This window comes from Palaemon carinicauda, chromosome 45, assembly GCF_036898095.1.
Source record: "Palaemon carinicauda isolate YSFRI2023 chromosome 45, ASM3689809v2, whole genome shotgun sequence".
Classification (NCBI taxonomy): Eukaryota; Metazoa; Arthropoda; class Malacostraca; order Decapoda; family Palaemonidae; genus Palaemon; species Palaemon carinicauda.
The window spans coordinates 20607978-20631837 of record NC_090769.1 but is presented as its reverse complement, the minus strand read 5'-3'; the positions used below and the strand labels follow the sequence as shown (position 1 = coordinate 20631837).

General features: G+C 43.0%; 3 protein-coding genes across 4 annotated transcripts in view; 2 read left to right on the top strand and 1 right to left on the bottom strand.

The window, feature by feature from the left end:
* The window catches only part of LOC137634690 (uncharacterized), a 49454-nt gene that overhangs the window by 12525 nt on the left and 13069 nt on the right, over positions 1-23860 (bottom strand). The window lies entirely within an intron of this gene.
* Positions 16739-17975, top strand: LOC137634963 (uncharacterized). Its single transcript, XM_068367530.1, has 4 exons — positions 16739-16860; positions 17093-17225; positions 17450-17532; positions 17768-17975. Exons 1-4 carry the CDS (start codon positions 16858-16860, stop codon positions 17852-17854), a joined length of 306 nt encoding a protein of 101 aa, XP_068223631.1. The 5' UTR covers positions 16739-16857; the 3' UTR covers positions 17855-17975.
* Positions 21666-23027, top strand: LOC137634961 (uncharacterized). Of its 2 annotated transcripts, none has more exons than XM_068367528.1 (4): positions 21666-21812; positions 22060-22192; positions 22417-22499; positions 22735-23027. In XM_068367528.1, the coding sequence occupies exons 1-4, from the start codon at positions 21810-21812 to the stop codon at positions 22819-22821; spliced, it is 306 nt and encodes a 101-aa protein (XP_068223629.1). In that variant the 5' UTR covers positions 21666-21809; the 3' UTR covers positions 22822-23027. The 2 variants fall into 2 exon arrangements, with proteins under 2 accessions (XP_068223629.1, XP_068223628.1); XM_068367527.1 differs by having other exon boundaries at positions 21734-21812; positions 22045-22192.

Sequence of the window (23860 nt, the reverse complement as noted above, 5' to 3'; positions counted from 1 at the left end):
AACTATTTTCTTTTATTTGTTCTTAAGTCTATTCGGGAAAGGATAACCCGGGATTAATGCTCTATTCGGGGCAGGATGACCCAGGATTGATTCTCTATTTGGGGAAGGATGACCCAGGATTGATGCTCTATTCGGCGAAGGATGACCCAGGATTGATTCTCTATTTGGGGAAGGATGACCCAGGATTGATGCTCTATTCGGGGCAGGATGACCCAGGATTGATTCTCTATTTGGGGAAGGATGACCCAGGATTGATGCTCTATTCGGGGCAGGATGACCCAGGATTGATTCTCTATTTGGAGAAGGATGACCCAGGATTGATTCTCTATTTGGAGAAGGATGACCCAGGATTAATGCTCTATTCGGGTAAGGATGACCCAGGATTAATGCTCTATTCGGGGAAGGATGACCCAGACTTAATGCTCTATTTGGGTACGGATGACCCAGGATTAATACTCTATTCGGGGAAGGATGACCCAGGATTAATGCTCTATTCGGCGAAGGATGACCCAGGATTGATTCTCTATTTGGGGAAGGATGACCCAGGATTGATGCTCTATTCGGGGCAGGATGACCCAGGATTAATACTCTATTTGGGGAAGGATGACCCAGGATTAATACTCTATTCGAGGAAGGATAACCCAGGATTAATGCTCTATTCGGGGCAGGATGACCCAGGATTAATGCTCTATGCGGATTGGTGCTCTATGCGGGGGAGGATGACCCAGGATTGGTGCTCCATTCGGGGGAGGATGACCCAGGACTGGTGCTCCATTCGGGGGAGGATGACCCAGGATTAATGCTCTATTCAGGGCAGGATGACCCAGGATTAATGCTCTATGCGGATTGGTGCTCTATGCGGGGGAGGATGACCCAGGATTGGTGCTCCATTCGGGGGAGGATGACCCAGGATTGGTGCTCCATTCGGGGGAGGATGACCCAGGATTAATGCTCTATGCGGATTGGTGCTCTATGCGGGGGAGGATGACCCAGGATTGGTGCTCCATTCGGGGGAGGATGACCCAGGATTAATGCTCTATGCGGGGGAGGATGACCCAGGATTGGTGCTCCATTCGGGGGAGGATGACCCAGGATTGGTGCTCCATTCGGGGGAGGATGACCCAGGATTAATGCTCTATGCGGGGGAGGATGACCCAGGATTGGTGCTCCATTCGGGGGAGGATGACCCAGGATTAATGCTCTATGCGGGGGAGGATGACCCAGGATTGGTGCTCCATTCGGGGGAGGATGACCCAGGATTGGTGCTCCATTCGGGGGAGGATGACCCAGGATTAATGCTCTATGCGGATTGGTGCTCTATGCGGGGGAGGATGACCCAGGATTGGTGCTCCATTCGGGGGAGGATGACCCAGGATTAATGCTCTATGCGGATTGGTGCTCTATGCGGGGGAGGATGACCCAGGATTGGTGCTCCATTCGGGGGAGGATGACCCAGGATTGGTGCTCCATTCGGGGGAGGATGACCCAGGATTAATGCTCTATGCGGGGGAGGATGACCCAGGATTGGTGCTCCATTCGGGGGAGGATGACCCAGGATTAATGCTCTATGCGGGGGAGGATGACCCAGGATTGGTGCTCCATTCGGGGGAGGATGACCCAGGATTGGTGCTCCATTCGGGGGAGGATGACCCAGGATTAATGCTCTATGCGGGGGAGGATGACCCAGGATTGGTGCTCCATTCGGGGGAGGATGACCCAGGATTGGTGCTCCATTCGGGGGAGGATGACCCAGGATTAATGCTCTATGCGGATTGGTGCTCTATGCGGGGGAGGATGACCCAGGATTGGTGCTCCATTCGGGGGAGGATGACCCAGGATTGGTGCTCCATTCGGGGGAGGATGACCCAGGATTGGTGCTCCATTCGGGGGAGGATGACCCAGGATTGGTGCTCCATTCGGGGGAGGATGACCCAGGATTGGTGCTCCATTCGGGGGAGGATGACCCAGGATTGGTGCTCCATTCGGGGGAGGATGACCCAGGATTAATGCTCTATGCGGGGGAGGATGACCCAGGATTGGTGCTCCATTCGGGGGAGGATGACCCAGGATTAATGCTCTATGCGGGGGAGGATGACCCAGGATTGGTGCTCCATTCGGGGGAGGATGACCCAGGATTGGTGCTCCATTCGGGGGAGGATGACCCAGGATTGGTGCTCCATTCGGGGGAGGATGACCCAGGATTAATGCTCTATGCGGATTGGTGCTCTATGCGGGGGAGGATGACCCAGGATTGGTGCTCCATTCGGGGGAGGATGACCCAGGATTGGTGCTCCATTCGGGGGAGGATGACCCAGGATTAATGCTCTATGCGGGGGAGGATGACCCAGGATTGGTGCTCCATTCGGGGGAGGATGACCCAGGATTAATGCTCTATGCGGGGGAGGATGACCCAGGATTGGTGCTCCATTCGGGGGAGGATGACCCAGGATTGGTGCTCCATTCGGGGGAGGATGACCCAGGATTAATGCTCTATGCGGGGGAGGATGACCCAGGATTGGTGCTCCATTCGGGGGAGGATGACCCAGGATTGGTGCTCCATTCGGGGGAGGATGACCCAGGATTAATGCTCTATGCGGATTGGTGCTCTATGCGGGGGAGGATGACCCAGGATTGGTGCTCCATTCGGGGGAGGATGACCCAGGATTGGTGCTCCATTCGGGGGAGGATGACCCAGGATTGGTGCTCCATTCGGGGGAGGATGACCCAGGATTGGTGCTCCATTCGGGGGAGGATGACCCAGGATTGGTGCTCCATTCGGGGGAGGATGACCCAGGATTGGTGCTCCATTCGGGGGAGGATGACCCAGGATTAATGCTCTATGCGGGGGAGGATGACCCAGGATTGGTGCTCCATTCGGGGGAGGATGACCCAGGATTGGTGCTCCATTCGGGGGAGGATGACCCAGGATTGGTGCTCCATTCGGGGGAGGATGACCCAGGATTGGTGCTCCATTCGGGGGAGGATGACCCAGGATTGGTGCTCCATTCGGGGGAGGATGACCCAGGATTGGTGCTCCATTCGGGGGAGGATGACCCAGGATTGGTGCTCCATTCGGGGGAGGATGACCCAGGATTAATGCTCTATGCGGGGGAGGATGACCCAGGATTGGTGCTCCATTCGGGGGAGGATGACCCAGGATTAATGCTCTATGCGGGGGAGGATGACCCAGGATTGGTGCTCCATTCGGGGGAGGATGACCCAGGATTGGTGCTCCATTCGGGGGAGGATGACCCAGGATTAATGCTCTATGCGGGGGAGGATGACCCAGGATTGGTGCTCCATTCGGGGGAGGATGACCCAGGATTGGTGCTCCATTCGGGGGAGGATGACCCAGGATTAATGCTCTATGCGGATTGGTGCTCTATGCGGGGGAGGATGACCCAGGATTGGTGCTCCATTCGGGGGAGGATGACCCAGGATTAATGCTCTATGCGGATTGGTGCTCTATGCGGGGGAGGATGACCCAGGATTGGTGCTCCATTCGGGGGAGGATGACCCAGGATTAATGCTCTATGCGGATTGGTGCTCTATGCGGGGGAGGATGACCCAGGACTGGTGCTCCATTCGGGGGAGGATGACCCAGGATTAATGCTCTATTCAGGGCAGGATGACCCAGGATTAATGCTCTATGCGGATTGGTGCTCTATGCGGGGGAGGATGACCCAGGATTGGTGCTCCATTCGGGGGAGGATGACCCAGGATTGGTGCTCCATTCGGGGGAGGATGACCCAGGATTAATGCTCTATGCGGATTGGTGCTCTATGCGGGGGAGGATGACCCAGGATTGGTGCTCCATTCGGGGGAGGATGACCCAGGATTAATGCTCTATGCGGATTGGTGCTCTATGCGGGGGAGGATGACCCAGGATTAATGCTCTATGCGGATTGGTGCTCTATGCGGGGAAGGATGACTAAGGATTAGTGCTCCATTCGGGGGAGGATGACCCAGGATTAATGCTCTATTCGGGGCAGTATGACCCAGGATTAATGCTCTATGCGGATTGGTGCTCTATGCGGGGGAGGATGACCCAGGATTAATGCTCTATTCGGGGCAGGATGACCCAGGATTAATGCTCTATGCGGATTGGTGCTCTATGCGGATTGGTGCTCTATGCGGATTGGTGCTCTATGCGGGGGAGGATGACCCAGGATTGGTGCTCCATTCGGGGGAGGATGACCCAGGATTAATGCTCTATTCGGGGCAGGATGACCCAGGATTAATGCTCTATGCGGATTGGTGCTCTATGCGGGGGAGGATGACCCAGGATTGGTGCTCCATTCGGGGGAGGATGACCCAGGATTAATGCTCTATGCGGATTGGTGCTCTATGCGGGGGAGGATGACCCAGGATTAATGCTCTATTCGGGGCAGGATGACCCAGGATTAATACTCTATGCGGATTGGTGCTCTATGCGGGGGAGGATGACCCAGGATTGGTGCTCCATTCGGGGGAGGATGACCCAGGATTAATGCTCTATTCGGGGCAGGATGACCCAGGATTAATGCTCTATGCGGATTGGTGCTCTATGCGGATTGGTGCTCTATGCGGGGGAGGATGACCCAGGATTGGTGCTCCATTCGGGGGAGGATGACCCAGGATTAATGCTCTATTCGGGGCAGGATGACCCAGGATTAATGCTCTATGCGGATTGGTGCTCTATGCGGATTGGTGCTCTATGCGGGGGAGGATGACCCAGGATTGGTGCTCCATTCGGGGGAGGATGACCCAGGATTAATGCTCTATGCGGGGCAGGATGACCCAGGATTAATGCTCTATGCGGATTGGTGCTCTATGCGGGGGAGGATGACCCAGGATTGGTGCTCTATGCGGGGGAGGATGACCCAGGATTGGTGCTCCATTCGGGGGAGGATGACCCAGGATTAATGCTCTATTCGGGGCAGGATGACCCAGGATTAATGCTCTATGCGGATTGGTGCTCTATGCGGGGGAGGATGACCCAGGATTGGTGCTCCATTCGGGGGAGGATGACCCAGGATTAATGCTCTATGCGGATTGGTGCTCTATGCGGGGGAGGATGACCCAGGATTAATGCTCTATTCGGGGCAGGATGACCCAGGATTAATACTCTATGCGGATTGGTGCTCTATGCGGGGGAGGATGACCCAGGATTGGTGCTCCATTCGGGGGAGGATGACCCAGGATTAATGCTCTATTCGGGGCAGGATGACCCAGGATTAATGCTCTATGCAGATTGGTGCTCTATGCAGGGGAGGATGACCCAGGATTGGTGCTCCATTCGGGGGAGGATGACCCAGGATTAATGCTCTATTCGGGGCAGGATGACCCAGAATTAATGCTCTATGCGGATTGGTGCTCTATGCGGATTGGTGCTCTATGCGGGGGAGGATTACCCAGGATTGGTGCTCCATTCGGAGGAGGATGACCCAGGATTAATGCTCTATTCGGGGAAGGATGACCAGGGATTGATGCTCTATTCGGGGCAGGATGACCCGGGATTAATGCTCTATTCGGGGCAGGATGACTAGGATTGATGCTCTATTCGGGGAAGGATGACCCGGGATTAATGCTCTATTCGGGGAAGGAGTACCAGGATTAATGCTCTATGCGGGGAAGAATGACCCAGGATTAATTCTCTATTCGGGGAAGGATGACCCGGGATTAATTCTCTATTCGGGGAAGGATGACCCGGGATTAATGCTCTATTCGGGGAAGGAGTACCAGGATTAATGCTCTATGCGGGGAAGAATGACCCAGGATTAATTCTCTATTCGGGGAAGGATGACCCAGGATTAATGCTCTATTCGGGGAAGGAGTACCAGGATTAATGCTCTATGCGGGGAAGAATGACCCAGGATTAATTCTCTATTCGGGGAAGGATGACCCGGGATTGATGCTCTATTCGGGGCAGGATGACCAGGATTGATGCTCTATTCGGGGAAGGATGACCCGGGATTAATGCTCTATTCGGGGAAGGAGTACCAGGATTAATGCTCTATGCGGGGAAGAATGACCCAGGATTAATTCTCTATTCGGGGAAGGATGACCCGGGATTAATTCTCTATTCGGGGAAGGATGACCCGGGATTAATGCTCTATTCGGGGAAGGAGTACCAGGATTAATGCTCTATGCGGGGAAGAATGACCCAGGATTAATTCTCTATTCGGGGAAGGATGACCCGGGATTGATGCTCTATTCGGGGCAGGATGACCCGGGATTAATGCTCTATTCGGGGCAGGATGACCAGGATTGATGCTCTATTCGGGGAAGGATGACCCGGGATTAATGCTCTATTCGGGGAAGGAGTACCAGGATTAATGCTCTATGCGGGGAAGAATGACCCAGGATTAATTCTCTATTCGGGGAAGGATGACCCGGGATTAATTCTCTATTCGGGGAAGGATGACCCAGGATTAATGCTCTATTCGGGGAAGGATGGCCCGGGATTAATGCTCTATGCGGATTGGTGCTCTATGCGGGGGAGGATGACCCAGGATTGGTGCTCCATTCGGGGGAGGATGACCCAGGATTGGTGCTCCATTCGGGGAAGGATGACCCAGAATTAATGCTCTATTCGGGGCCGGATGACCAAGGATTAATGCTCTATTCGGGGAAGGATGGCCCGGGATTCATGCTCTATTCGGGGAAGGATGACCCAGGATTAATGCTCTATGCGGATTGGTGCTCTATACGGGGGAGGATGACCCAGGATTGGTGCTCCATTCGGGGGAGGATGACCCAGGATTGGTGCTCCATTCGGGGAAGGATGACCCAGAATTAATGCTCTATTCGGGGCAGGATGACCAAGGATTAATGCTCTATTCGGTTAAGGATGGCCCGGGATTCATGCTCTATTCGGGGAAGGATGACCCAGGATTAATGCTCTATGCGGATTGGTGCTCTATGCGGGGGAGGATGACCCAGGATTGGTGCTCCATTCGGGGGAGGATGACCCAGGATTGGTGTTCCATTCGGGGAAGGATGACCCAGAATTAATGCTCTATTCGGGGAAGGATAACCAAGGATTAATGCTCTATTCGGGGAAGGATGACCCAGGATTAATGCTCTATGCAGATTGGTGCTCTATGCGGGGGAGGATGACCCAGGATTGGTGCTCCATTCGGGGGAGGATGACCCAGGATTGGTGCTCTATTCGGGGAAGGATGACCCGGGATTGATGCTCTATTCGGGGAAGGATGACCCAGGATTAATGCTCTATTCGGGGAAGGATGGCCCGGGATTCATGCTCTATTCGGGGAAGGATGACCCAGGATTAATGCTCTATTCGGGGAAGGATGGCCCGGGATTAATGCTCTATTCGGGGAAGGATGACCCGGGATTAATTCTCTATTCGGGGAAGGATGACCCAGGATTAATGCTCTATTCGGGGAAGGATGGCCCGGGATTCATGCTCTATTCGGGGAAGGATGACCCGGGATTAATGCTCTATTCGGGGAAGGATGACCCGGGATTAATTCTCTATTCGGGGAAGGATGACCCAGGATTAATGCTCTATTCGGGGAAGGATGGCCCGGGATTCATGCTCTATTCGGGGAAGGATGACCCGGGATTAATTCTCTATTCGGGGAAGGATGACCCGGGATTAATTCTCTATTCGGGGAAGGATGGCCTGGGATTAATTCTCTATTCGGGGAAGGATGACCAGGATTGATGCTCTATTCGGGGAAGGATGGCCCGGGATTAATGCTCTATTCGGGGAAGGATGGCCCGGGATTAATGCTCTATTCGGGGAAGGATGACCCGGGATTAATTCTCTATTCGGGGAAGGATGACCCGGGATTAATGCTCTATTCGGGGAAGGATGGCCCGGGATTCATGCTCTATTCGGGGAAGGATGACCCGGGATTAATGCTCTATTCGGGGAAGGATGACCCGGGATTAATTCTCTATTCGGGGAAGGATGACCCAGGATTAATGCTCTATTCGGGGAAGGATGGCCCGGGATTCATGCTCTATTCGGGGAAGGATGACCCGGGATTAATTCTCTATTCGGGGAAGGATGACCCGGGATTAATTCTCTATTCGGGGAAGGATGGCCTGGGATTAATTCTCTATTCGGGGAAGGATGACCAGGATTGATGCTCTATTCGGGGAAGGATGACCTGGGATTAATTCTCTATTCGGGGAAGGATGACCCAGGATTAATGCTCTATTCGGGGAAGGATGACCCAGGATTGATGCTCTATTCGGGGAAGGATGACCCGGGATTAATGCTCTATTCGGGGAAGGATGACCCAGGATTGATGCTCTATTTGGGGAAGGATGACCCGTGATTAATTCTCTATTTGGGGAAGGATGACCCGGGATTAATGCTCTATTCGGGGAAGGATGGCCCGGGATTAATTCTCTATTCGGGGAAGGATGACCCAGGATTGATGCTCTATTCGGGGAAGGATGACCCGGGATTAATGCTCTATTCGGGGAAGGATGACCCAGGATTGATGCTCTATTTGGGGAAGGATGACCCGTGATTAATTCTCTATTTGGGGAAGGATGACCCGGGATTAATGCTCTATTCGGGGAAGAATGACCCAGAATTAATGCTCTATTCGGGGAAGGATGACCCGGGATTAATGCTCTATTCGGGGAAGGATGACCCAGGATTGATGCTCTATTCGGGGAAGGATGACCCGTGATTAATTCTCTATTCGGGGAAGGATGACCCGGGATTAATGCTCTATTCGGGGAAGGATGGCCCGGGATTCATGCTCTATTCGGGGAAGGATGGCCCGGGATTCATGCTCTATTCGGGGAAGGATGACCCGGGATTAATGCTCTATTCGGGGAAGGATGGCCCGGGATTCATGCTCTATTCGGGGAAGGATGGCCCGGGATTCATGCTCTATTCGGGGAAGGATGACCCGGGATTAATTCTCTATTCGGGGAAGGATGACCCGGGATTAATTCTCTATTCGGGGAAGGATGACCCGGGATTAATTCTCTATTCGGGGAAGGATGACCCGGGATTAATTCTCTATTCGGGGAAGGATGACCCGGGATTAATTCTCTATTCGGGGAAGGATGACCCGGGATTAATTCTCTATTCGGGGAAGGATGACCCGGGATTAATTCTCTATTCGGGGAAGGATGACCCGGGATTAATTCTCTATTCGGGGAAGGATGACCCGGGATTAATTCTCTATTCGGGGAAGGATGACCCGGGATTAATTCTCTATTCGGGGAAGGATGACCCGGGATTAATTCTCTATCCGGGGAAGGATGACCAGGATTGATGCTCTATTCGGGGAAGGATGACCCGGGATTAATTCTCTATTCGGGGAAGGATGACCCAGGATTAATGCTCTATGCGGGGAAGGATGACCCAGGATTAATGCTCTATGCGGGGAAGGATGACCCAGGATTAATGCTCTATGCGGATTGGTGCTCCATTCGGGGGAGGATGACCCAGGATTGGTGCTCCATTCGGGGTAGGATGACCCAGGATTGGTGCTCCATTCGGGGGAGGATGACCCAGGATTGGTGCTCCATTCGGGGGAGGATGACCCAGGATTGGAGCTCCATTCGGGGAAGGATGACCCAGGATTGGTGCTCCATTCGGGGAAGGATGACCCAGGATTGGTGCTCCATTCGGGGAAGGATGACCCAGGATTGGTGCTCCATTCGGTGAAGGATGACCCAGGATTAATGCTCGATTCGGGGAAGGATAACCCAGGATTAATACTCTACTGTATTTCAGTAAAATACAGGCGACCGTAATTTTACCTTACTTTGTTATTATCTGTTATTGGTAGAATCCAGTAATACCTTTACAGGTAAAATTGTCTGTATTGTTAAGAAACCGTAATTTTTATCGGAAACTCTCCGTAAAAAATATACGGTTCTCAACTGTATTTCAGTAAAATACAGGTGACCGTCATTTTACCTTACTTTATTATTATCTGTTACTATTAAAACTCAGTAATACCTCTACAGGTAAAATTGTCTGCATTGTTAAAAAAACCTTAATTTTATCGGAAATTCTCCGTAAAAATATACGGTTCTCAACCGTATATCAGTAAAATACAGGCGACCGTCATTTTACCTTACTTTGTTATTATCTGGTGACGTAATATCACCCTTTTACATCAATATAACCGTTTTTAAAACGGTAAAAATCCTGGAATAAATGTTGCCAGACTTTTACCAATTTTTTCAATATAAATTTCTTGGAGTTCAGTGAATCCAAATCTTGCTTATTACTTTCTCTCCTTTAGGGAGTCTGCAAAAGGCTTATTATTATTATTATTATTATTATTATTATTATTATTATTATTATTATTATTAGCTGAGGTAGCAGCAGTAGGGGATTCAGCATTATGAAGCTTCATCTGTGGTGGATAACGGGGGAGGGTGGGCTGTGGCACCCTAGCAGTACCAGATGAACTCGGTTGAGTCCCTTGTTAGGCTGGGAGGAACGTAGAGAGTAGAGGTCCCCTTTTTTATTTTGTTTCATTTGTTGATGTCGGGGGAAGTGCCTTGGTATATGTATGTATGTATGTATGTATTAGCTGATCTACAACCCTAGTTGGAAAAGCAGGATGTTATCAGCCTAAGGGCTCCAACAGGGGAAAAATAGTCCAATGAGGAAAGGAAATAAACAAACTGCGAGAGAAGTAATGAATTATTGAAACAAAATATCTTGAGAACAGTAACAGCATTAAAACAGATCTTTCACATATAAACTCTATAGATAAACTACAAGAGAAGTAATGAACTATTAAAACAAACTAACTTAAGAACAGTAGCAGCATTAAAATAGATCCTTCACATATAAACTATATAGATAAACTACAAGAGAAGTAATGAACTATTAAAACAAACTAACTTAAGAACAGTAGCAGCATTAAAATAGATCCTTCACATATAAACTATATAGATAAACTACAAGAGAAGTAATGAACTATTAAAATAAAATATCTTAAGAACAGTAACAGCATTAAAATAGATCCTTCACATATAAACTATATAGATAAACTACAAGAGAAGTAATGAACTATTAAAACAAAATATCTTAAGAACAGTAACAGCATTAAAATAGACCCTTCACATATAAACTATATAGATAAACTACAAGAGAAGTAATGAACTATTAAAACAAAATATCTTAAGAACAGTAACAGCATTAAAATAGATCCTTCACATATAAACTATATAGATAAACTACAAGAGAAGTAATGAACTATTAAAACAAAATATCTTAAGAACAGTAACAGCATTAAAACAGATCTTTCAAACGAAGAAATGACGATTAATAAATTTCAAAAGTCTATCTTTTCGCACTTTCCAGGTACAGAGTTGCAAGCGGACTTGTCTCAAGTGTACCGACCTTTCTTGGAAAAGGAAAGCCGCCTTGGATACTGATTGGTGTGTGGAGACAGAGCGCCAATTATCATATTGCATCATTAAGATTCTTACTGGCATGTTTTTTTCTGGCTTGTTTTTCTTCCTCTTGTGTTTTGAAGTTTTTATAGTTTATATATGAAAGATCTAATTTAATGGTGTTACTGTTCTTGAAATATATTTTGATTGTTCATTAACTCCCTTGCAGTTTGTTTATTTCTTTGTTTTCCTTTCCTCACTGGCCTATTTTTCCCTTGGCCTTATAGCATCCTGCTTTTCCAACTAGGATTGTAGCTTAGCTAGTAGTAGTAGCAGTAGTAGTAGTAGTAGTAGTAATAATAATAATAATAATAAAAATAATAATAATAACATGAGCAATCAGAGATTTCTTACCTCCGCTAAAGGTTAATGGAGTCGTCCATAGCTTAAGATCCATCTGTGGTGAAAAATTTGTCAAAATCCGTCGAGTAGTTTTGACGTTATCTTTAAAATGGCGAAAAATGCAAATCCGGTATAGAATCCTCATCCGGATCATCTCCAAAATTAAATGGGGGTCGTCCATGACATAAGATCTACCTATGGTGAAAGTTTCTTCAAAATCCATAAAGTAGTTTTGACGTTATCTTTAAAATGGCGAAAAGTGCAAATCCGGGCCTAGAATCCAAATCCGGATTATCTCCAAAATTGAATGGGGTCGTTCATAACCTAAGATCTATCTGTGGTGAAAATTTCGTCAAAATCCGTCGAGGAGTTTTGAAGTTATCTCTAAAATGGCGAAAAGTGCAAATCCGGGCCTAGAATCCAAATCTGGATTATCTCCAAAATTGAATGGGGTCGTCCATGACCTAAGATCTATCTGTGGTGAAAAATTTGTCAAAATCCGTCGAGTAGTTTAGAGGTTATCTTTAAAATGGCGAAAAATGTAAATCCGGGTCTAGAATCTGGATCCAGATCCGGATCATCTCAAAAATTAAATGGGGGTCGTCCATGACATAAGATCTACCTATAGTGAAAGTTTCGTCAAAATCCATAAGGTAGTTTTGACGTTATCTTTAAAATGGCAAATCCGGTCTAGAATCCGCATCCGGATCATCTCCAAAATTGAATGGGGTCGTTCATAACCTAAGATCTATCTGTGGTGAAAATTTCGTCAAAATCCTTAAAGTAGTTTTGATGTTATCTTTAAAATGGCGAAAAATGCAAATCCGGGCCTAGAATCCCGATCCGGATTATCTCCAAAATTGAATGGGGTCGTTCGTAACCTAAGATCTACCTATGGTGAAAGTTTCATCAAAACCCTTAAAGTTGTTTTGACGTTATCTTTAAAATGGCGAAAAATGCAAATCTGGTCTAGAATCCGCATCCGGATCATCTCCAAAATTAAATGGGGGTCGTCCATGACATAAGATCTACCTATGGTGAAAGTTTCGTCAAAATCCATAAAGAAGTTTTGACGTTATCTTTAAAATGGCGAAAAATGCAAATCCGGGTCTAGAACCCGGATCCAGATCCGGATCATCTCCAAAATTAAATGGGGGTCGTCCATTTTAAGATCTACCTATGGTGAAAGTTTCGTCAAAATCCATAAGGTAGTTTTGACGTTATCTTTAAAATGGCGAAAAATGCAAATCCGGTCTAGAATCCGTATCCGGATCCGGATTATCTTCAAAATTGAATGAGGTCGTTCGTAACCTAAGATCTATCTGTGGTGAAAAATTTGTCAAAATCCGTCGAGTAGTTTTGACGTTATCTTTAAAATGACGAAAAATGCAAACTCTGATCTAGAATCCGCATCCGGATCATCTCCAAAATTAAATGGGGGTCGTCCATGACATAAGATCTACCTATGGTGAAAGTTTCGTCAAAATCCGTCGAGTAGTTTTGACTTTATCTTTAAAATGGCGAAAAATGTAAATCCGGGTCTAGAATCCGGATCATCTCCAAAATTAAATGGGGGTCGTCCATGACATAAGATTTATCTGTGGTGAAAAATTCGTCAAAATCCGTCGAGTAGTTTTGACGTTATCTTTAAAATGGCGAAAAATGCAAATCTGGTCTAGAACCCGGATACGGATCATCTCCAAAATTTAACGGGGGTCGTCCATGACATAAGATCTATCTGTGGTGAAAATTTCGTCAAAATCCGTCGAGGAGTTTTGAAGTTATCTTTAAAATGGCGAAAAATGCAAATCCGGGCCTAGAATCCCAATCCGGATTATCTCCAAAATTGAATGGGGTCGTTCATAACCTAAGATTTATCTGTGGTGAAAATTTCGTCAAGATCCGTCGAGGAGTTTTGAAGTTATCTTTAAAATGGCGAAAAATGCAAATCCGGTCTAGAATCCGGATCCGGATCCGGATTATTTCCAAAATTGAATGGGGTCGTTCGTAACCTAAGATCTATCTATGGTTAAAGTTTCGTCAAAATCCATATAGCAGTTTTGACGTTATCTTTAAAATGGCGAAAAATGCAAATCCGGGTCTAGAACCCGGATCCGGATCCGGATCATCTCCAAAATTAAATGGGGGTCGTCCATGACATAAGATCTACCTATGGTGAAAGTTTCGTCAAAATCCATGGAGTAGTTTTGACGTTATCTTTAAAATGGCAAATCCGGTCTAGAATCCGCATCCGGTTATCTCCAAAATTTAATGGGGTCGTCCATGACCTAAGATCTATCTGTGGTGAAAAATTTCGACAAAATCCGTCAAGTAGTTTAGACGTTATCTTTTAAATGGCGAAAAATGCAAACTCTGATCTAGATCCTGGATCCGGATCATCTCCAAAACTTAACGGGGTGATCCGTGACCCAAGATCAATCTGTGATGGGAATTTCGTCACAATCCATCGAGTACTTTTGACGTAATAGTTTCCACAGACACACAAACAGGCAAATAAATAAACCCACTCGGTCACATAACCTCCTTGACGGAGGTAATGATTTCAAGGCATTGGCACTTGTTAAGGCAAAATGATCAATCCTACTCTATCCTTTTTCTGGTAAAATTCCATTTTAGATGAAGTGATGAGACGGAAGCAGGGTATCCTAACACTTCTAAATTATTTAGTCTGTTAAATAACCTTTCATCTTCTATTTTTTTTGTATTAAATGGCCGATTTCCCACAATATAATTCATATTTTTTCCCATGCAAACATTTTTTTCCTGCTTCTACATTTAAAGGTTTAAAGGCCACACTTGAATGAGAGAAAAGGAACAGTGACAATGCCCTAGCTAGCACAACAATAACCTAGACACTGCCCATATATACATTTAATCAACGCCCAAGCTAGAACCAGGAAGGGTCAGGCAATGGCTGCTGATGACTCAGCAGGTAGGGCTTTAGGTTCCCCCAGACTCCTCATCCTTAGCTCACAAGGATGGTGATGTTGCAGACACTACAAGAAACTATCGAGCTTGAGCGAGACTCGAACCAAAGTTCGGCAAATCGCCAGGCAGGGACGCTTCCAATCGGTCACCACAGCCCATAGATTTCTATTTTGCTTCATGTACTTAACAAAAAATTCACATGAACAACTTCACCCTTTTAATTCTAATTCTTGTTTGGCATCCATTCTTAACTTTCAAATAGAGAGGCTGCCTTAACACTTCCTTCATACTTTACAACATATAGTCCATTTCTTTTAGCGAGTCATATTTGCACCGACTCGCAGCGGTGCCCTTTTAGCTCGGAAAAGTTTCCTGATCGCTGATTGGTTGGACAAGATAATTCTAACCAATCAGCGACCAGGAAACTTTTCCGAGCTAAAAGGGCACCGTTGCGAGTCGGTGCAATATTCTAACCAATCAGCGACCAGGAAACTTTTCCGAGCTAAAAGGGCACCGTTGCGAGTCGGTGCAAATATGCCTCGCTAAAAGAAATGGACTATAGGTTGATTGATTGATTGATTAGGAGTTATCTGGCATCCTGACATCTAAGGTCATTGACGCAGAATTGCAACCTTGGCTTCAATAAACGCTTCCTTCTTCTTCCTCACCGTTATCCCTACGTTAAGGGGTCGATTGCCTGATGCACCCTGTGACGGGCCGAGAGAGGGTTGTGAACTCAAAGGCAGGATGCAATCAACTGAGTACTATATTAAAGAACACTCTCCTTTATATACAAAACCTTAAGGCAACAGGAAAATACATGTTTGAGAAAGTGACAATATTACAGAGGAAAACCGGAGACATGATTATTCAGGTTCTTTTTAGTGCGAGGGAAGAGCGCAGATACAAGCATAATATATACAAAATAATTTATGTACGATCGTGTGACACACGGTTGGTACATGTTCACTCCGGGGTCACCAATGTGACGGCCGAGAGAAAGGTTATGACTCAAAGGCAGGATGCAATCAACTGAGTAACTTTATTAAAGAACACTCTTCTTTATATACAAAACCTCAAGGCAACAGGAATTTTCATGTTCGAGAAACAGCCAATGTTAGAGAGGAAAAACGCAGACATGTTTATTCTGGTTCTTTTTAGTGCGAGGGAAGAGCGCAGATACAAGCATACTATATACAAAATAATTTATGTACGATCGTGTGACACACGGTTGGTACAACCCTCTCCAATGGCTTCTATCAAAGCCACCCTCTCCTACCAATACACATTTCCATTCTCTTGCAATGCTCTCGTATAAAGCCTCCTATCATCCTTACTCTCGAGATTTCTTTATATCTCATCTTAAACACTGTCCGTCTTATTTCCTCTCACGTAACCAAACTAATAATATATTAAATATAGCCATTAGTACAGAATTATATTCATTATTCTATAATCACGATTTCCATAAACTTAATCTACCTCACATATACTTTCAGTTTTCTCTCGTTGCAAAGATTAAATTTTCTTTTGTTAATTTTAACATTGTTTTGATATTGAACCACATGAATAGAAATACGGGTTTTTTTAGGTTCTCTTTAAATATCAACAGAATGGTATCATACTATTATTATCTATTCCCATTGTGTATTTTGTGAAACACAAAAATTTGTAACTTGCCAAATTAATCTTCAACTTGATACCATGAGAAACATAGAAATAAAATATAAATAATAGAATATAATATACACAGATGCATAAGTGTATGTTAATGTACGCAAGTGAATTGTTATAATTTTCTACATGGGGAACTCAAAAAACCTGATCCATTTTCGAAATCACAGGTTGTAAACAAACAGGTTGCACCCTTTTTCTATCTTCCTCTTACATTGCCGGAGGGGATACTCTAGGAAAACTGAGTTGAGACTGCTCCTCGACCTGGAATGATACCTTTCTCCGTCTCATCATGCAAATAATGCTCTTAGATGTCAGGCTCTAGAGGTGATATTTGCGTGAATACTCTCTCCGTTGCTTATTCTCGCAATATCAGACCAACTGGCAACTGAGATTGAGTTCATCCTATAAATAGAGAGCGATTCTTGCAGAGGGACACACTTGCCTCTTGAACACTCCCCGTGAAAGGAAGCATCAAACTCACTCATCAAAATGGTAACTATCAGATTAGTTTCTATTGTTTAAAAGCTTATTAATTTGAAGATTAATTAATAAAAGATTATCAATCACGGTTTGCAAAAGATACCGAGGAGAATATTTGACTTTGTTTCAACAGAATGAATAACATTTTTCGAGCGTTTATTAATTGTAGAATCTTTGGAGAAATATTACGGTGATCCAAAGTGGAAAAAACGAATCAGTTGACAACAATTTTTTCTATTTCCAGAATGGTCTATTGTTGGCTCTCATGACTGTCCTCCTGGTGGGCGTGGCCACTGGCAAACCTCAAGGTCACCCAAATAACTGCAATAATTGGTGCAGGGACAGTTTGGGTCGTCTCACCTGCTGCACCAAACTCCGTAAGTTTTTCAAGTTGTCTCTTCTCTTAAGAACTCTTACTTTGTCTATTGCATTTTGCTTTATTCTTCCTTCTTATAGACTATAATCAAAGTAATTTCAACATATTTTTACCTCTCAGAACAGACAAAGTTGTTTAACACCTTTCCATACCAAAGTTTTTAATGAAATTTAGACTGCAGAGTTCCTTGTGTTCTTACTACAACGTTTCTTATTTTGTCAACAGCAACATGTCCTGTTGATAATCGGAAACCAGGAGATTGCAATCGGCCATTTGGAGCAGCAGCTGCACCCGTTTCTGGTCCCTTTGTAAGTAACACCAAAATTGGTTTGGTTCTTTTGTTTTATACTTTCTTTCCTCTCAGTTGTCTGTAGACATCATTCACATTTCGGATGAGCATAATTATTTGGTTTCATTTGAAATAGATGAAATATTTTGTATTAGTAGAAACACAGCATTTATACGATTCAGTTTGAGAGTGAAAAGGCTACATTTCACTTTTTATTTTGGCTCATTGTTTAATTATTCATTATTCATTTCCAGAGATGCTCAGATGACAGTTCTTGTGGGCCAGGTGCCATCTGTTGTCCAGACAAGTGCATCGGTTACACCGTCTGCAAAAATCTTTAAATGACTTCTCCAAACTTCCAGAGGCATTTGAAATAGGCCTACAGGAATGATAAATATGAATGTTTGGTATATAATTTTCAAAATGTTGATTTGATTTTGATTAAAATGTTATTGTTTTGTTTCTGTTCAATGTTTGCCTTATTTATCAACAGTTGTTTAGAAATCATTGATTGCTGTTGAAGAGAAACATATTAAAGAAAAGACATAAGAAATGAGGTTTTATTATTTTATCATAACCCCTTTATCAAAGTTACTACATTACTGTTAAGTTCTAACAGAGATGCGAGGTGAATACAAGTGAGGTTCATTCTACAGATAACGAGTTTATATATAAGCAGTTGAGAGCAAGAATGTCACAAAAATTCAAACAATATGAAACATGCGATGGCAAGCTTAAACAGGTTTTTCTATTATCAGTGCGGGAGAGAGCGATAGGTAAAAAAGCAAAAGCATTATAGCCTGCACAGTTCAATGAAGGGCCACCAGTTGAAATAGATTAATGAAAGAATCTTGCATTTGTACAAACAAACAGTTTCATGCAGGAAAACGTAAACAACTGGAGGCTAAGATCCCGAGGTACGCTACATCAGATTAATGATTATTATCATTATTATTATTATTATTATTATCACTAGGTAAGCTATAACTCTAGCTGGAAGAGCAGGATGCTATAAGTCCAAGGGCTCCAACAGGGAAAAATAGCCCAGTGAGGAAAGGAAATGAGGAAATAAATAAACGATATGAGAAGTAATGAACAACAAAATGAAATATTTCAAAAACAGTAACATTAAAACAAATATTCCGAACATAAACTTTAAAAAGACTAAAATTTAATTTGAACTGATTTGCTAGTAAAATTTGAAAGACAAAATCAGATATACTTTAGTCGCCGCAGAGATTCTGGGCGAAATAAGCACCGCCCCCTGATGACGTCATGGCTAATCATGTTGTGTTCCCGAAATAAGCCCCACCCCCTGATGACATCATAGCCAATCATGTTGTGTTTTGAAATGAGTCCCACCCCCTGATGATGTCATAGCCAATCATTTGTTCACGAAATAAGCTCCACCCCCTAATGACGTCATAGCCAGCGGTCACAATACATCCCCTTACAAATTTCACTCTGAACTAAACTATGACCACTTTAAGGGGATGTGTTGTAAATGTTGATAAAGTGGGATAAACCATGATTAGTTATGACGTCATCAGGGGTGGCTCTTATTTTGCCCAAAATTTCTACAGCGACTATTTATAAAATGGAATTTTTTATCTGTTTCCTATGACATATTAGGTATCAACAACATCAAATGCATCTGTTTCTAGTCCATTGCAGAAAAAAGACCTCAGACATGTCAATTCATGTCTGGAGTTTGGCCAATTTTAATCACCCCGAAGGCCAGCGCGGATTGGTGATGGTGGGAGATTTTTGTCTGATCGCTTACAGCAAACCAACCCTCTTTGAGTGGGGGTACCTTAACATGGCGATAGCATTTTGTGCATCGCCAGGATCAGCAAAGCTGTACTAGTGAGGGCCACCCGTACTTTTTTGGTTTGCTATGCTAGGTGTGTGTGTGTGTGTGTGTGTGTGTGTGTGTGTGTATATATATATATATATATATATATATATATATATATATATATATATATATATATATATATATATAATGATAAAATTTGCACATTTAGACGTGTTTTTCATACTCATAAACGCCATATATTATACTCCTAATATCTGGATTCTCTCTTCCTCGCGATCATTGACCCAAGGGGGAATCAATTCAAGGATAACAACTTCTGGTCGGCCATGGAATCGAACCCAGACCCAAGAAAATGAGGTTACATTGTGGCTGAGTTGCTATGTCAATGGAACTTCAGTTTCTTGAGCCCAGGTTCGATTCACTGGTCGACCACAAGCTAAGACCGGGTAATCGAACCCGGGCCCAAGGAACTGAGGTTCCATTTCGGCTGAGTTGCTATGTCAATGGAACCCCAGTTTCTTGGGCCCAGGTTCGATTCCCCGGCCGAATAGAAGCTATTACCTTTGAGTTGATTCCCCCTTGGACCTGTGATCCCAAAGTAGAGAATCCAGATATTAGGAGGAGTATAATATATATATATATATATATATATATATATATATATATATATATATATATATATATATATATATATATATATACATATATATGTATATATATATCCCTAAACCTGGTGAAACGTCTAAGACTGAGTTTCAACAAGATAGATAGAAGGGTTTATGTGTGCATTCCAATGATCAACACATTCAACACTGTGGTAACACATTGCAACTATATATATAATAAACATTCAAATACCCGACCTGCTGCTTTACGATATGAATCTATTTTTCACTCACAGATTTTGCTTGCAATAATAAGCTTAGATTTTGCATTCCTGCGAAAAGTGTTGACGCTTTCAATTGGTAACCCATTCAAGCGGGGCTTAATTTCTCAAGCAATGTTAAAAATCTATTGATTATTTATTTGAGTAAAATCATTTTTACTAGATGGATTCTTAATAGTCATTCTAAATTTTGATACTTTCTTAATTGAGTAGTAAAAACTATATGTTTAAGGGCCGCTCATGAATGGCAGAGTCAAGGGACAGTGGCAACGTCCTAGACGTGTGTAAGTTCAGTAAGTTTTATAAAGATAATTATATAGCTGGAATAAAATTAGCAAAACGATTGTCAGAGAGAACATATATATATATATATTTATATATATATATATATATATATATATATATATATATATATATATAAATATATAAATTATTATTATTATTATTATTATTATTATTATTAAAAGGTAAGCTATAACCCTTGTTGGAAAAGCAACATGCTATAAGCCCAATAGATCTAACAGGGAAAATAGCCCAGTGAGGAAAAAAATAAGAAAATAAATAAACTACAAGAGCACTGATCAACAATTAAACTTAAATATTTCAAGAACAGTAACATTAAACATATATATATATATATATATATATATATATATATATATATATATATATATACATATATATATATATACATATATATATATATATACATATATATATATATATATATATATAGATATATATATATATATATATATATATATATATATATATATATTTATATATATATCTTTCATGTATAAACTGTAAAAAGAAAAAAATACAAGAGGAAGAGAAATAAGATGGAATAGTGTGCTCGAGTGTACCCTCAAGCAAGAGAGCTCTACCACAAGACAGTGGAAGAAAATGAAACAGAGGCTACGGCACTACCAAGACTAAAGAACAATAGTTTGATTTTGGAGTGTTTTTCTCCTATAAGAGGTTCTTACCATAGCTGAGTAGTCTCTCATACCCTTACCAAGAGGGAAGTAGCCACTGATCAATTACATTGAAGAAGTTAACCCATTGAGCGAAGATGAATTGTTAGGTAATCTCAGTGTTGCCAGGTGTATGGAGACAGAGACGAATGTGGAAAGAATAGGCCATACTCTTCGGTGTATGTGTAAGCTAAGGAAAAATGAGCCGCAACCAGAGAGAGGGATGTAGTATAGTACTGTCTGGCCAGTCGAAGGACCCAATGACCTGATCTTTTTCGAAATTACGAGTCACATAAAAAACATCTGTGTTATGGCACTTATCTATCTTCCTCTTACACTTCCGTCGGGGAAACTCTAGGAAAACTGAGTTGAGACTGCTCCTCGACCTGGAATGATACCTTTCTCCGTCTCTTCATGCAAATAAAGCTCCTAGAAGTCTGGCTCTAGAGGTGATATTTGCGTGAATACTCTCGTTGTTGCTTATTCTCGCAATATCAGACTAACTGGGAACTGAGATTGATTTCATCCTATAAACAGAGAACGATTCTTGCAGAGGGACACACTTGCCTCTTGAACACTCTCCGTGGAAGGAAGAATCAAACTCACTCATCAAAATGGTAACTATTAGAACAGTTTCTACAGTTTAAATATTATTAATTTGACCATTGTTTTTCTTCGCTGGAAAGTTAAAATGATTTAATTGACAAAAGATTTTAGGTCGCTATTGGTAAAAGACACTGAAGAGAATATTTGACTTTGTTTCAATAGAAGAAATAAAATTTTTCAGAACATTATTTAGAGAAATAGTTTGGTGATCCAAGGAGGAAACAACAAATCATGTGATACAAGTTTGTTTTTTTCCAGAATGGTCTTTTGTTGGCTCTCATGACTGTCCTCCTGGTGGGCGTGGCCACTGCCAAACCTCAAGGTCACCCAGATAACTGTGATAATTGGTGCAAGAACAGTTTGGGTCGTTTCACCTGCTGCTCCAAACTACGTAAGTTTTTCAAGTTGTCTCTTCTCTTAAAAACTCTTACTTTGTCTATTGTATTTTGCTTTCTTCTTCCTTCTTGTAGACTATAATCAAAGTATTTTCAACATATTTTTACCTCTCAGAACAGACAAAGTTGTTTAACACCTTTCCATACCAAAGTTTTTAATGAAATTTATACTGCAGAGTTCCTTGTGTTCTTACTACAACGTTTCTTATTTTGTCAACAGCAAAATGTCCTGTCGATAATCGGAAACCAGGAGATTGCAATCGGACATCAAGAACAGCATCTGCATTGGATTTTGATCTTTTCGTAAGTAACACCAAAATTGGCTTGGTTGTTTTGTTTTATACTTTCTTTCCTCTCAGTTGTCTATAGACATCATTCACATCTCGGATGAGCATAATTATTTGGTTTCACTTGAAATAGATGAAATATTGTGTATTAGTAGAAACACAGCATTTATACGACCCAGTTTGAGAGTGAAAAGGCTGCATTTCACTTTTCATTTTGCCTCATTGTTCAATTATTCATTATTCATTTCCAGAGATGCTCAGATGACAGTTCTTGTATACGAGGCTCCATCTGTTGTCCAGACAAGTGCCTCGGTTACACCGTCTGCAAAAATCTTTAAACAACTTCTCCAAACTTTCAAAGGCATTTGAAATAGGCCTACAGGAATGATAAATATGAATGTTTGGTATATAATTTTCAAAATGTTGATTTGATTTTGATTAAAATGTTATTGTTTTGTTACTGTTCAATGTTTGCCTTATTTCTCAACAGTTGTTTAGAAATCATTGATTGCTGTTGAAGAGAAACATATTAAAGAAAAGACATAAAAAATGAGGTTTTATTATTTTATCATAACCCCATTATTAAAGTTACTACATTACTGTTAAGTTCTAACAGAGATGCGAGGTGAATACAAGTGAGGTTTATTCAACAGATAACAAGTTTATATACTGGCAGGTGAGAGCAAGAATGTCACAAAAATTCAAACAATATGAAACATGCGATGGCAAGCTTAAACAGGTTTTTCTATTATCAGTGCGGGAGAGAGCGATAGGTAAAAAAGCAAAAGCATTATAGCCTGCACAGTTCAATGAAGGGCCACCAGTTGAAATAGATTAATGAAAGAATCTTGCATTTGTACAAACAAACAGTTTCATGCAGGAAAACGTAAACAACTGGAGGCTAAGATCCCGAGGTACGCTACATCGGATTAATGATTATTATTATTATTATTATTATTACTATTATTATTATCACTAGGTAAGCTATAACTCTAGCTGGAAGAGCAGGATGCTCTAAGTCCAAGGGCTCCAACAGGGAAAAATAGCCCAGTGAGGAAAGGAAATAAGGAAATAAATAAACGATATGAGACGTAATGAACAACAAAATGAAATATTTCAAAAGCAGTAACATTAAAACAAATATTCCGAACATAAACTTTAAAAAGACTAAAATTTAATTTGAACTGATTTTCAGGTAAAATTTGAAAGACAAAATCAGATATACATTAGTCGTCGCAGAGATTCTGGGCGAAATAAGCACCGCCCCCTGATGACGTCATGGCTAATCATGTGTTCCCGAAATAAGCCCCACCCCCTGATGACATCATAGCCAATCATGTTGTGTTTTGAAATGAGTCCCACCCCCTGATGATGTCA

Excerpts from the sequence above, each read along its gene's own strand:
- LOC137634961 (XM_068367527.1), top strand. Across the intron at positions 22,193-22,416 it reads CACCTGCTGCTCCAAACTAC|CAAAATGTCCTGTCGATAAT; the intron begins GTAAGTTTTTCA and ends TTTTGTCAACAG. Across the intron at positions 22,500-22,734 it reads CATTGGATTTTGATCTTTTC|AGATGCTCAGATGACAGTTC; the intron begins GTAAGTAACACC and ends ATTCATTTCCAG.
- LOC137634963 (XM_068367530.1), top strand. Across the intron at positions 17,226-17,449 it reads CACCTGCTGCACCAAACTCC|CAACATGTCCTGTTGATAAT; the intron begins GTAAGTTTTTCA and ends TTTTGTCAACAG. Across the intron at positions 17,533-17,767 it reads CACCCGTTTCTGGTCCCTTT|AGATGCTCAGATGACAGTTC; the intron begins GTAAGTAACACC and ends ATTCATTTCCAG.